This window comes from Rutidosis leptorrhynchoides, chromosome 1, assembly GCF_046630445.1.
Source record: "Rutidosis leptorrhynchoides isolate AG116_Rl617_1_P2 chromosome 1, CSIRO_AGI_Rlap_v1, whole genome shotgun sequence".
NCBI lineage: Eukaryota > Viridiplantae > Streptophyta > Magnoliopsida > Asterales > Asteraceae > Rutidosis > Rutidosis leptorrhynchoides.
In genome coordinates this window covers 135,041,778-135,055,804 of record NC_092333.1, presented here as the reverse complement: position 1 = coordinate 135,055,804, position 14,027 = coordinate 135,041,778, and the positions used below count along the sequence as shown (strand labels likewise).

The 14,027-nt window shown below is 33.9% G+C and overlaps 1 protein-coding gene and 1 long non-coding RNA gene across 3 annotated transcripts; one reads left to right on the top strand and one right to left on the bottom strand.

The window, feature by feature from the left end:
- Positions 1-5,161: 5,161 nt before the first annotated feature.
- On the bottom strand, positions 5,162-7,620 carry LOC139865467 (phenylalanine ammonia-lyase-like). Its single transcript, XM_071853632.1, has 2 exons — positions 7,158-7,620; positions 5,162-7,046 (listed from the first exon to the last, which is right to left on the bottom strand). The coding sequence occupies exons 1-2, from the start codon at positions 7,538-7,540 to the stop codon at positions 5,297-5,299; spliced, it is 2,133 nt and encodes a 710-aa protein (XP_071709733.1). The 5' UTR covers positions 7,541-7,620; the 3' UTR covers positions 5,162-5,296.
- Positions 7,621-11,605: 3,985 nt separating this feature from the next.
- On the top strand, positions 11,606-13,292 carry LOC139865451 (uncharacterized). 2 transcript variants are annotated; one of them, XR_011764980.1, is made up of 5 exons: positions 11,606-11,863; positions 12,308-12,366; positions 12,454-12,501; positions 12,614-12,820; positions 13,046-13,292. It is a non-coding gene; the product is annotated as an uncharacterized lncRNA (long non-coding RNA). The 2 variants fall into 2 exon arrangements; XR_011764974.1 differs by having other exon boundaries at positions 12,614-13,292.
- Positions 13,293-14,027: the final 735 nt, after the last annotated feature.

The following is a 14,027-nucleotide window of genomic DNA, read 5'->3' as shown; positions in this document are numbered from 1 at the left end:
ACTGGTAACGATTCCGAAATCAAGAATCAAATGTGGTCTTGAATCTTCCTTTTTTGATTTGGCCTTTCTCTTTCATCTACTTTGTTATTTTGATTACAGGTATCATGGCTGAAGTTTATGCACTTCAAGTGAATTGGACAATAATTCATCTCAAGATAGCGATTAGAAGAATTGGAAAGGATATTTTGATTGTGAAGATGGTTGTATTCGAATTGGGTAAGGTTTTTTTTATGGTTTTGTGTGCTGTTGAATTTGAAGTAATTGTTGATTAAGAAATTGAATATAATTTTTGGCAATTTTGGTTTCAGATCACCGTTGATGTAAATACCATCTTCGTTGATGTAAATACCATCTTCTAATTGATTATCATAAGCATCTTATTTTATGTCAATCTTCATTCATATATTTCATAATAATTCAAATTCTTTAGTTATTAGGAAGGGCATTGTGATTATGTGAGTGCTTGAAAGGTGTTCGATGAAATGACTGATGTAAGTATAATTTTATTTGATAATTCCTATGTTTGAGGTTTTCTTTTTATGTTTTACCAATTATTTGTTGAGATATGAAGATCTTTAAACAAAAGGAAAGGAAATCAGAGGCAAGATTCTGGAATGGGTAGCTTGGAGGTTAAGGCAACTTGTGGAGCAAGTATTCGATAAGAAAGTTCCAAGAAGCTGTCACGAAGATCTCGCGATCGTGAATCTTGTGAGGGCATGAAGCTCGCGATCGCGAATAAATGTCTAGGCGGCCAGAATTTTCTAGAATATGTTAGCTTGCTGTTTAAGCTATTTCTTTGTTTGTTTTCCCCTATAAATACACCCCTAGGTAACCCATAACAATGTGCACGAAAATTATAAGAAAAAATATCTGGTTTGCGCCTGTGGAGTAAACCTTTTTCAGCGTTTTGGAGTTGGGATATAATCACGTTAAATTCCACGTCGTTTATCTTTATTTATCGCTTTATGCTTTATTATTTGTTTATCGTTCGTGTGTGAGTGATTGGTTTAAATCACTTGTCTTGTTGGAGCTTACTAAATTCCTAACCTTATTATTATTATATTTATTTATACCGTCAGAGTGTTTCATTTCTCTAACAGAAGTTATGATACGAGTATAAAGATATAAATTTTCTTAGAACAAGGTAACAGAGAAGGCACCCGGAATAAATGGTGTGTGAAATCTGTTGAAGGATCAACCTTTTTTCATGCTATTTGTGACTTTCGTTCAGCTTGAAGCATCTATATATGGATGGTGAATTCCATTAGTAAGTTTTCTTTTTCTATCATCTTCCATTTATTTATGTTGATGTTTTAAATTACTGAATTTAAATTTATTTTTGTTAAGGGTATCACTATGACACCAATCTACCCCTACTCGGCTACTCCAGATTTAGCAGCTTTCGACTTCCATGGAATTGAGTGGGGACATAAGCGCACATCTATATGTAAGTAATGAGTTACTTCTGCTAACATACATTGGCTTGTGTAGTCGGTTCTTTTGTAGACTTGGTTTTCCTCATCTTTCGATTGAATTTTTTTTTTTTTTTTTTTTTTTTTTTTTTTTTTTTTTTTGTGGTTTAACGTATGAAACATGATTTCGAACTCATGATTTTTATTCAGTATCGTGGAACAACAATCTCTCAAAAGAAAAGTTGGCACTCTAAAAGCTGATATTCTTGTAGAAAAATTTACCCCTAATTTAACGTTGTAAGGTATTTCATCCGATAATTCAAATCTAAAGGTTGTGATTGTTTGGCGCAAAGATATTTACCGAGTACCTTTTTTTTCACAATCCGTTGGTGTGAATGGTGATTTTGTAACTTGTTTATCTTTAGCTGCTTGAAGCCTGTTCACTTTGTTAGTGATGACATTTGGTTTAGTTTTGCTCTGTTTGTGGCTAACATTGAAGACCTTCAGGTTACTTCATATCTGTCCAAGTTTTTTTTTATGAAAAAAAAAAATTTATTTGCGAAAAAAAACTAAAACTCATATAGAAACAAGGTCGTTCTCCAGAGAAAACGCACTCAACAAAGATTACAAAAGAAACGGGGGAACAGAAACTCGCGCCTAGAAAGCTACCATCTAAAACAAAAACTATCTATAAACGAGCCTCCCCTAACAACCCGAAAAAACTTTAAAACAAACTCAATTGTTCTAAACCGATCCAACACAATAGAAACGTGATCCAAAATTAAGCTTGGTTCTTTGAATTTTATCGTGGTTTCAATATTAAATTTATTTATTAAGAATTCCAACTCACAATTATTGGATAGACTCGGCTTTAGAACTGCGTGGATTTTCAAAGTTCTCAATGGCACAAGAATCATTGACAGAAGGCCCAATCAGATTTGGATTAAAATTTTATAATTGGGTCCTGAGAAAGATTCAAACTGAACTAATTAAAGCTAGCCCAAGGATTTGGAGCGCGTCTTTTGTTTTTTTGTTTTTTGTTACACTGCTTGAGGTGATTGTATTTGTGCTTTTCTACCTAAAGTTCATTCATTTTTATGGAAAATTGGCAATATCATCAAGTTTGATTAACTTTTTTTTTTTTTTTTTTCTAATCACATTGATAAACTCAACAGGCTAGAGAACAATTACTAATGATATGCTTCACATGTATCCTCGCAGTGTGACTGCTTCATGCTTCTGTCTCGGGGCATGCTTAATAACAACTTATAACATGTTGGTGAAAATGCAGTAAAATTCACTATAAAATCAAATACCGTTTTTGTCACCTAGGTTCAGATTACCGCAGCTATTAGGCATCCTCACTTCTATCAGACTATATTGCGGATACCCTCAATTCCATCTACTCAATATTCTATTCATTTTATTTTTCTGTCTTTTTTATTTTATTCAGGCCTACGAATATTACCTGGAAGGTTGTGATATGAAGTGAAATGTCAAAAATCTCTTATAAGAAGAATTGTTCTCAAGATTAGTTCTAAGGAGCGTGTTTCTGCTGCTGTAAGTCAAAAATATACCTGAAAAACGGGTCATGGGTCGGTTTGGATAACGGGTCAAAACGGTTTTGGGTTAATATGGGTCATGGGTCAAACGAATAAAAATTTTAAATGGGTCAGGTTGGGTAAGGTTGGGTAATACTAATAGGTCATGGGGTCAAATGGGTCAAATAAGTCCAAACAGGTCATATACTTTTACATTTGACGTTTTACATTTATTATATTATTTAGTTAGTATTATCTAGTATTAATATTAATATTAATATTTATTATATATAAGAAAATATTAATATATATAATAATTTATATAACCATGAATGCGTTCATAAATGTTTGACGGATGAAAATTGTTTTGCTCGATCCATTTGACCCATTAGACTTATCTCTGTTTATTGAGCTTTAGAAATTGATACTCATTTGACATGTTCTTTTATGTTTTGCGTAGGACCCAATAGGTTGGAGAAAAACCCATTGAACCTTTTTTAAGTTTTGATTTACATTGCGAGACCTATTTTTTCTCAAGACCCAATTGACCCATTTGACTCAAATTTGAGAGTATGGGTCTCCAATTGCCAGCTATAGTCAAAAGCGAGCAGCAATTGAGAAGAAAAGATTGGGATTATTGGAAGCTGGCAGGTAAAATGCACCTGCTAGGTTTTTAAATCTAGGAAAGGTATCTAACTATGCTTCTCAGGAGCGACAAATTTAAAGTAGGATATCGAAACAAAGTTAAAGAAGATAAATCACATATTGTATGCATGTCTTTTAATCTTTGCTATTCAGATACTCATTTTTACATGTGGCAATCATGACCCATTTATCTATGAAAGAAGGTTGATACAGGTTATTTATATTTATATACGGAGTATAATATATATATATATATATATATATATATATATATATATATATATATATATATATATATATATATATATATATATATATATATATATATAGGGGCAGGATCAATGGGGAAGTAACCAATCGGGGGGAAGCGGGGGGAAGCAAAATTTTTTTTTTTTTCGTTTTTTTTGAAATTTTTTTTTTCGGGCATCAAGATCACACGAAAATATGAACATTTAGAAGAGACACTTCGTGATGAATGTTATTATTTAGGCGGGAAAACGATCGACAAAAATAACATTCAAGATAATATTGTTCGTGAAGAATATGAACGTTTTTTTTTCATGTTTTGTGAAGTAAAATTTAGCCCGATTTAGAGTTTAGGGTTTAGGGTTTGGTGTTTTGGGTTTATTCCATAAACTCAAAACACCAAACCCTAAACTCTAAACCGTTCGTGTTAAAAACTCAATATAAATCCTAAATCTAAACCCTAAATCTAAACCCTAAACCCTAAATTTCTAAACCCTAATATCTAAACCCTATAAACCATAATATCTAAACCCTAATATCTAAACCCCAATAGCTAAAACCTCAAAATACGCTCGAAAAACACGATAATTGTTATACATTACTTCTTCGAGCGTTTTCCCGCCAAAATAAAAACATTTATCACAAAGTGTCTCTACTAAATGTTCATATTTTCATCTCATCTATAATGTTCGTGAACAAAGTTTTTTCAAAAAATGAAAAGAAAAAAAAAGTTTTTGGTTCCCCCGCTTCCCCCCGAATGGTTACTTCCCTCTTGATCCTGCCCCTATATATATATATATATATATATATATATATATATATATATATATATATATATATATATATATATATATATATATATATATATATATATATGGGTCAAACTGGTAAAAACATAGATAGTTTTGTACATGAAACTTGCCATTTTATTGTTGAAATCAGGACATTCTTTTAAATGTACTCTGTTAGCATACCCCAGTTTTTATAATGTAAGAACTATGTTTATTCAATTATGAAAAGTATCTCAATATTGCAAAAAATGGGTTGGGGGCTGGTCAAAACTAAAAAATGACACATTTTCACAACAAATGTGTCGTAAACACTACTCTTAAGTTCATGAAGTTGTAGCAAACTAGCAACTATCACAGGCACCATTAGAAATGGTCTTAGATAACTTGATATCATACTAACATATTTCGAGATTCATAAAAGTATTCAATACAACACGAGTACTCAATCATCTTGCGTTATAAGTTACTCAATCCACTATATAGAACAATAAAGATTATAATGTACTGTAAATGAAATAATCTTTCGATTTATGAAACAACAGTTACACTTCAAATAAAGAACGTTAACATAGTACAAACATACATACACACAGTTAACTTACACATATGACATCAAACTTACAGAACACATGAACTTAAAAATAAAGTTCGCATGTGTTGTCTAACTAATAGGAAGTGGTGCACCATTCCATCCTTGAAGACACTCCAACAATGGATCAATAATTTGTCCTTTACATAACGCCGTGAACACTTTATCAAACTCTTCACCCGGCGACGTTAACTTTTCTCCGGTCAAATAAAGTCCACCAAGTTCTTCCCTTACAAACCTATACAATGGATATGATCTACAAGCCTTGATCCTGTTAGGTGTCGATAATGTACCATTCTCGAAGGCAATCCTAACACTTTCGACTTCTTTAGGCAAATGGGTTTTTAATTCGTCTTCAAATGATGCAATCTTTTGAAAGATTGAAGCTCCCAACTCTTTCTCGTTGACCTCGTTGGTCAAAGCGTGGTTAACGAGAACTTCCCGTAGCTTTTGCATTAATGGGTATGTTGCAAGACAAGGGTCGTCAATGTAAGCGAACACATATTCGCGATCAACCACGCGAAGCAAGTCCTTTTCGCAAAATCTTGACGGGTGGAGTTCGCCGTTTACGCCCGTGGTTAGAACCTTTTTGGCTACTTGGCTAACGACGTTTTTAACCGTCGATTTCATGTTTTCTTCCAAATGCCTCAAGTCGATCGATTGGCATAAAGCGACTAAGTAAGTCGAAGACATGAGTTTCAAGATCTCAACCGATTCAGCTGTTTTCCTAGCCGAAATAAGCCCTAACGAGTTAACATCTTGGTTATGTTGTTCGGCACTTTGCACATGGTTTGTAACCGGATTAGCAAGGAATTGAAGCTCGGAACAATAAGAAGCCATAGCAATTTCACCTCCCTTAAACCCGTAATCCAAACTCGGGTTACGCCCACCCGATAAATTCGAAGGCAACCCGTTATTGTAGAAATCGTTTACCAACTCGGAGAATTGGGCGAACATAAGTTTCCCAATGGCGGCGATAGCTAAACGAGTGTTGTCCATTGATACACCAATTGGGGTTCCTTGAAAGTTACCACCGTGTAACGCTTTGTTTCTCGAAACATCGATCAACGGGTTGTCGTTAACAGAATTAATCTCCCTTTCGATCATTTTAGTCGCGGATCGAATGACTTCAATCTGTGGGCCGAGCCATTGAGGCGAGGTACGAAGAGCGTAACGATCTTGTTTAGGTTTCTGTAAAGGATCCATTTCATGAACCTTTGCATTAGCCTTAACATAATCACTCCCATCTAAAATATATTCCATAATAGCAGCAGCCTCTATTTGACCCGGATGATGCTTCAACTTGTGGGTCAAATGATCCGTAAACTCGGGCTTTCCTTGCATAACCTCCGCAAAAATAGCAGACAACACTTCAGACAACAATGCTAACACGTTCGCTTCGAAAAGAACCATCGAAGCCATACCCGATCCAACGGCCGTCCCATTAACTAGTGCCAACCCTTCTTTCGGCTGTAACTCGAAAAAGCCGCCGTCCACACCGGCTTTCTCAAACGCCTTTTCGGCGTTCAAAGTTTCACCAGTGGGCCCAACAGCTTTACTGTTAGACCGCCCAGTGAGTAGTCCGGCAATATAGGATAACGGTACCAAATCGCCTGACGCCGTTATCGTTCCACGAAGCGGCAAAGACGGCGTCACGTTACTGTTTAAAAACTTCGTGATGGCTTCCAGGATTTCGAATCGAATACCGGAATAACCCTGAAGAAGGGTGTTAATTCTAACCAACATAGCGGCCCTTGTAGCGGAATGCGGCAGCGTGTGACTTGATTCCGTTCCGTTACCGAATATTCCGGCGTTCAAGAATCTGTTATATGTAATAAAACAGTAAAAAAAGTTAAAACCTTTGGAATATTTTTTCACCAAGTTTTAATTTTTATTAAACTACTAACAAAACCCATTACAAAAATATAATTACCTAATTAATTCCTTTTGTAAAGCACCACCTTGTTTTGTTCTCCGGTGTGACGTGGCACCAAATCCGGTGGTTACACCATAACTATCAGTTCCTTTATTCATACTTTCCATAACCCAATCACTACTGGCGTTCACACCCGCACGTGCACTTTCCGACAACTCAACTTTCACGGCGGCGGTGTCGCTGGCGGCGATCGCAGCAACTTGAGACACGGTCAACGTTTCGCCACCGAGTTTGACGACAGGTTTTCTAAATTCGGACACCATACGTTTCACTTCGTCCACGTGGCTACCTTTTAATGATTCCGCCGCCAATCCCCAATTTAGTGGATCAACATTAACACAAAACTCACCGTTTTGGTGTGCATTGTTTTTACTCCCCATTTTTAGTAAATGTAATGAATGAATAATGAATTTTAAAGAGATAAAGTTCAGATATTTAGAGAGAGAAAGTTTAGATTTTTATAGAGAGAGAGGGGGTTGGTTTGAGAAAGAGAAGAAGAGTAGGTGGTTTTTATAGATGGCAAATTTTAAAGGTAAGTTTTAAGTTTAAAAACTTTGGATATATTTTTTTTTATTGTTGGTTGGTGAAGAAAAAGGTGGTTTTGATTTGATTATTTTGAAATGGGTTGGTAAGAAAGAATAGTGGATCATGGTTGGTTGAAACATAATCTTTGCCGTTGATCTTAATTATGAACGGTGTAGATGTACATACTTAGATTTCTTCAATATCAGTCTTCACCAACCTCTAACATTTCACATTAAACATGTTTTTTTTAATGGTTTGATTGGTATCGACGTTAGGTAGGAAACTTCAAGGATGTAACCCAGGTTGTTTGACAATTGATCGGGGAATTCTGAAGAAAACCTCTCCCTCTTCATAATCGAATTCGGGTTACTTGGCAACTAATCGCGATCTAGCCCTACTTCATCCGGAAGGCTGCCGGTCATTCACATTAAACATGATTAGTTTAAATTAAGCATTTCACATTAGATTTGATAGGAATCTTGGTGATGGTTTAGTGAAGCAAACGTAAATTAAACATGATTAGCTAGATATAATAAGTTGGGTGTTGATTTTTTATTGAATAAAATCAAAACAAAGATAAAAATTTGGCAAAAATGATCACGATTTTAGCAAGTTCATGAATTCATGCAAAAAACATGCATCATCTTCCAAATGAAACATATATATTTGCATATATAGTTGTACCCGTAATCATATCAACTACGTCACATGGTTATCAACTATTTGGGAATTATAAAAGAATTCATTTAGACCATTATTAGTGGTGAGTCGCGATTTAAGAATACAAATTCAATGGAGTCCTGAAATTTTTTCAGAACCAATTTATATTTGAATGTTATTTTAATGGTTGTTTACTTTCAAAAAACTATTAGTTCAAAAAATATATTGGGTCCAAGTAGTTAAATATAGTAGTGTCCTATACATTTTAAAGAAAAAACTATAAATTCGAAAAATATATGGGGTCCTTCAGTTAAATTTAGTAGAGTCCTATACAATTTACGGGATAATTTTCACTGATAATTTTTAAACTAGCGGTGTCCTGTGACCCCACGGAACACAATGTAAACTCGCCACTGGTGGTGATGGGCGTGATGGGGTGTGATGAGTGTTTTTGTGGGGTATAGTGCTGATTTGGTAAAGGTGATGACGTGATGGAGTTTGTAGTGGTAGGCGTGATGGTTGTGTGATGAGTTAAATTGGTCTCACTTTTTAATTTATTTTTCATTCTTTAAATAAGTTATGTATTATTTATTTTTATTTTATTACTATAATCAATAATTAATTAATTTATATGAGATAATTTAAATACATAAATATATTTTATATATAATAAAATCATATACAAACAAAATTTAAAACTTGATGGACTAAACTACAATCTATTTTTATAAACTAATACATAGTCTAGGGATTAATTGTGTAAATATTCTGATCTCAAACTAAAAAACAAATTAGAAAAAAAAGCAGTAAACGATGTACACATCTTCTCCAAGTGATTTCTCCAAGTGATGTGTCAAACACTGATTCGCCAGCTCCATCTCTCACGCTCATCTCTTCCCTGTGATGCACTCATCACGCCAGCAAGTTTTTGCCGCCATCACGCCGCACAATGGCGCGATGGTGGTGAATCCGAGGTGATGGCGCTGCACTACAAGTGGTCTTAGATTTGTTAAGAAATACGGAGTAAAAGATAGTAATAAGACCACTAAGAGTCGTGCCTTTTTTTCACCGTCTTAGCAATCCGATGTCGGGGAGGGTGCAACCATCGACTCCGTCCCGACATTAAATTGTTGTCGCCGCAGTTTTCTTCTACCATCGTCATTCGACGTTGAATCCGTGTGGTTTTCTTTCTTTTCTACTTTCTTCTTCTTTTTCTTTCATTATATTCTGTTTTTGTGATGGTTGCTGTAACTTTTTTTGTTTTGTTTTTGCAGGTAAAGATGAAGAATGAAAAAGAAGACATGATACAGAATATCAATTACTCTATATATCTAAATAAATGATATAGAGCAAGTGAATAGTATCCTCAATAGTTTCACAAACACCCCTTAAATTTTCACTTTATTATTATTTAACTTTTTTCCTTATTATAAATTAACTATGTAACTCATTATATATTTTATTCTCTACATCTCTAAAACACAAAGGCTTTACGAATAGTTCTTCCCTAAGCTTTAATCGTTTATACGTCGTGCAAAAAGGTTGTACCCACAATGACACCACACTAAACATTGAGAACCATTATAAACTTTAGGGCGCCAAATGTAAATTCCTAGGGTAAAAAATGTAAACTCCATAGGGGTCTAAAGTTAAAGTTCAATGGCCAAATCGTAACTTCTTTATTTTCCATAAAACTCCCCACCAAATCCACCTAAATTTTTAATCGCCTTTATAGTTTCGTACGACTTGGGATAGGTTTAACCGACATAACCGTTAAACACGAAATAATTTTACGAACCAAACACAACAAATTATATCCGAAATGGAGTCCCGACGCGGAGCGAGGGCTCCTCCACTAGTTAGGTTTAAGCTGGACCAAAACAGTTGGGCTCTTACATTTAATTGTTGGACTCTAAATTTTCTAATTTATATTTCTAATTTATAATTATAAATATTTCTAACTAAAATATTATTTATATTTATAGCTTATAATTTATAATTATAAATATTTCTAATTTATAAATAAATTAAATGAAAAATAGATAAAAGTATAAAAAAATAAGTTATATAATAATTTAATAATAAATTAGACACTGAACTATTTTTCCTGTTATGTCTTCAGTGTTAAATTTTAGTGTCTTGGAACACACTAAAATTAGACATCGAGTTTAGTGTCTCAACTCTTAGTGCTCTAATAAATTCACATCCTTGATATTAATGATTTATCAATTTTTTCGTCTTTGGATTGAAATCCTTAATTATATAATTTTCGTTACTTTTATTAAAAAAATGTGAATAATAAAAATGCATAACTATGATATAGGTTGTGTTTGTTGTTACTAGCTGGAGCTGCAGCTCATGGCTAGAACTAGTAGCTCAAGGGTGTGTTTGGATGAAACTATTAAACACTAGAACCCCATGTCTATTATTGATGACATTATAGACTATAGACTATATATAGAGTACATAACATAAAATCCTAAACCTAATTTAATCAAATGGATCGAGCCCATTACACAACTAGGTTGGGCTATACATATATTCTTGTCTAACACTCCCCGCAGTCCGAGCGGCGAACTCACGAAAGCTCGGACTGAAAGGAAACACAAATATCAAATAAATAGTAATAAAAAATATAATATATTTTTTTTCTTGATTTGTTGCGCCGAATACACCGATATTCGCTGATTTGGTTGCGTATGTCTTGATGGCTTCTCCTTTTCCGTAGCGTTTTTTTTCTACGTCGTGGCTTTTGCTTTGCCTAAGGATTGAGCAGGACTTGGGCAAGAAACTTTGTCGGCGATAACAATCTTCATCAACGCTGCAAATAAGACTTTTGGCTATATTCATTTTTTTTTTTCGGGGTTTGGAACCTAGTCAAGCTAGGCAGCTCAGCCCAACGCCGATTATTGCAATAGGTGACTAAGCAAGATAATGAGATGTAGGAGACTTGGAGTGATACAGAGAATGGATATAAATAGAAAAGATTTAGCAAGCACTACTACACAAATGAGAATGCAAACCCTCAAACGAAACCGGTTTTTTTAGAAACCCCCTAAAAACTGGTTTGGAAAGTGAATCCAAACCGGTTTTAAAAAAAAAGGAAACGGGGAAATGGGGAACCGGTTTTTACAAAAAATCGGTCTCAAAAGTACACTTTGCAAACCTGTTATTTTAAAAAACCGATTTTACACTATAGAAACCGGTTGTTTTTTAAAACCTGTTTGAATAACCAAAAAAATATTAGGGGGAGTATGTACAGCAGCGGGACTAGATGAAAAAAAAATCAATTCTCTTCCAAATTAAACCTAATTCACTTCATCCCACCATCGCCACTCACATTATCACCACCACCATCGTCGCTACTCACAACCGCCACCTCTTCCACCATCGTCGTTACTCACCACCGCCACCTCTTCCACCATCGTCACTACTGACCACTGATTCTGCCACTTGCTTCAGCATCATTCGTGCTCAATTTCAAACTTGCTTCAACATCATTCTTGCTCAATTAACATGTAATTTTGTTTTATTAATTTGTAAAAATTAATGTTAGGGTTTAATTGTTGTGTAGCTCTTTTAATTGCTTTATTTATGAGTTTATGCTATTAAAGTTCTCGTTTAGGAAATACTAGCTGATATTGGAATATTGCATTGTGAGTTTATGATGTTAATGCTTTGGTAATTTTTAGACCCTATGTTCATGGCTTAAACAGTTTATTATATGATTCTTTATGTTGTAATAATCACTTGAAAATCCATATCCGAGCAAGTGAAAAAGAAAAAAAGAAACTGGAAATTGAATTGTAATAATCACTTGAAAGTCACATCATTGTTGTCTTGCAGGTGATTACACCGTTTCACATCATTGTTTCTTTTTCTGTAAACGTGTGTTCTAGTTTGACAATAATATTGCAAATGGTTCATGAATTGTTTCTCACAAGAACTTTTTTTCTTTTTAGGTATTTGAGGATGCTTACAAGTCAACACTTAGCATTATAGTTCTTGATGATATTGAAAGGTAAGTAGTTTGTTGATTTTCATATATACAAGCTATTTATTATTCAAATATGTATATGTGGATGATTCCATTAGTTGACTAATTCAGGCTAATAGAATATGTGTTGGCAACATATCTCTTTCATGTTCTATCAAGGTATTACATATTCACATACGTTTGCTCTGTCTATATCTCTTACACTATTTCATAAACCTTTATTAATTTCCTTAGAAACTGAAAGCATCTTTATGTTTTTGTGTGGAACTAGAAAATATGGAATGAAGTAGGGGAGCCTGAAAAAAACAGAGATATGATGCTTTTTGATTTGGAACAAGAGTGTTTAGAGGCATATCGAAAAAAAGTGGATCAAGCGAGTCGTTTTAGATCTCAACTTCGCTTAGCTGTTGTTGACTCAGCATCAAAGCTTGCACATCTATGTGCTTCGTTGGGAGAACAATCTTTACCTATGAAACAGGTGTGTAAAACTTACATTTTTTTTTCACCATTAAGCCAATTAGTTTCTTAAATTAATTCATTTGTATGTTAAATTAAGCCAAAGCTTGCACATCTGTGATGATGGTGTATTTTTCTGCTTGTTTGACTTTTTTGTGTCAAATCTATACATTGCCACAAAATTACCTACTATTGTTGTTGCTGCTCTCTTTAGTTTTTGCATGCTACTATGTCTGTATTGTGCAAGTCAACGAAGGTCAAAGATTGAAGATTTGGACGATATGAAGATTTTAAAGGTTAAAGAGTACAAGGATAATGGTATGAAGATTAAAGATTATGAAGACATAAAGATTACAAGATATGAATAGTCATCTACTTATTGAACATATCAGTTGTTGACGTTTAAATAAAACAAGTTTAACATTGTTTGATGTATATATGTTTATTAATATGAGTATTTATTTTGTACTAGGTTGTGGCCTAAATTATGAATATATAGCAAGTTTATTTGTATTTTGTGTTTGTATTGTGGTTATAATAAATTTAGTAAATATACTATTATTAATAAAATGGCAAAAAAAAAAAAAAAAAAAAAAACATTACAAACCGGTTTTGTTAGAAAACAGGTTCCCAAACCCCCTTTGCAAACCTGTTTTTTTTAAAAACCGGTTCCGAAACCTCCCTTTGTAAACCTGTTTTTTTTTTTAAACCGGTTCCGAAACCCCCCTTTGCAAACCTGTTTTAAAACCGGTCTGAACTTTCTAAACCCCTCCCTTTGCAAACATGTTTTAAAACCGGTTTGGAAAGCCTAAAAAACCGGTTTGGAAACTCTTTTTTTGTAGTAGTGAAGAAAAAAAAAAAGAATATTGCAAATAAACTTATATTTGATGACAAAATGAATTTAAGAAATAAAAGATTTGAAGGATAACATTAAGTAAAAGAGTAAAAGATATTAGGTAGATAGGTGTTGATGTGGTTTTCGGATGTTACAGACACACAGAATTTCGAAAGGAAATTAGAAAAGAAAATAGAAAGTTAAATATTTTAACATGTACATGACACCGAATGTTTGTGGAGGTAATTAGATAGAGCCTACCTCTTTTTTCGATGTATTTTTTTTTCTTTTAGTTGATTTCAGGAAGAGTAATACAACCACCGCATGCAATTCTGATATGAAGCAAAGCAATTTACGGTGATGTTTGTCTTTTTTTCTTTTTCTAGATTGAAGG

Bases quoted from the DNA above. Each gene is read 5' to 3' on its own strand.
- LOC139865467 (XM_071853632.1), bottom strand. From the start codon at position 7,540: ATGGGGAGTAAAAACAATGCACACCAAAACGGTGAGTTTTGTGTTAAT. The intron at 7,047-7,157 runs GTAATTATATTT...TACATATAACAG, and splicing joins TTACAAAAGGAATTAATTAG to ATTCTTGAACGCCGGAATAT.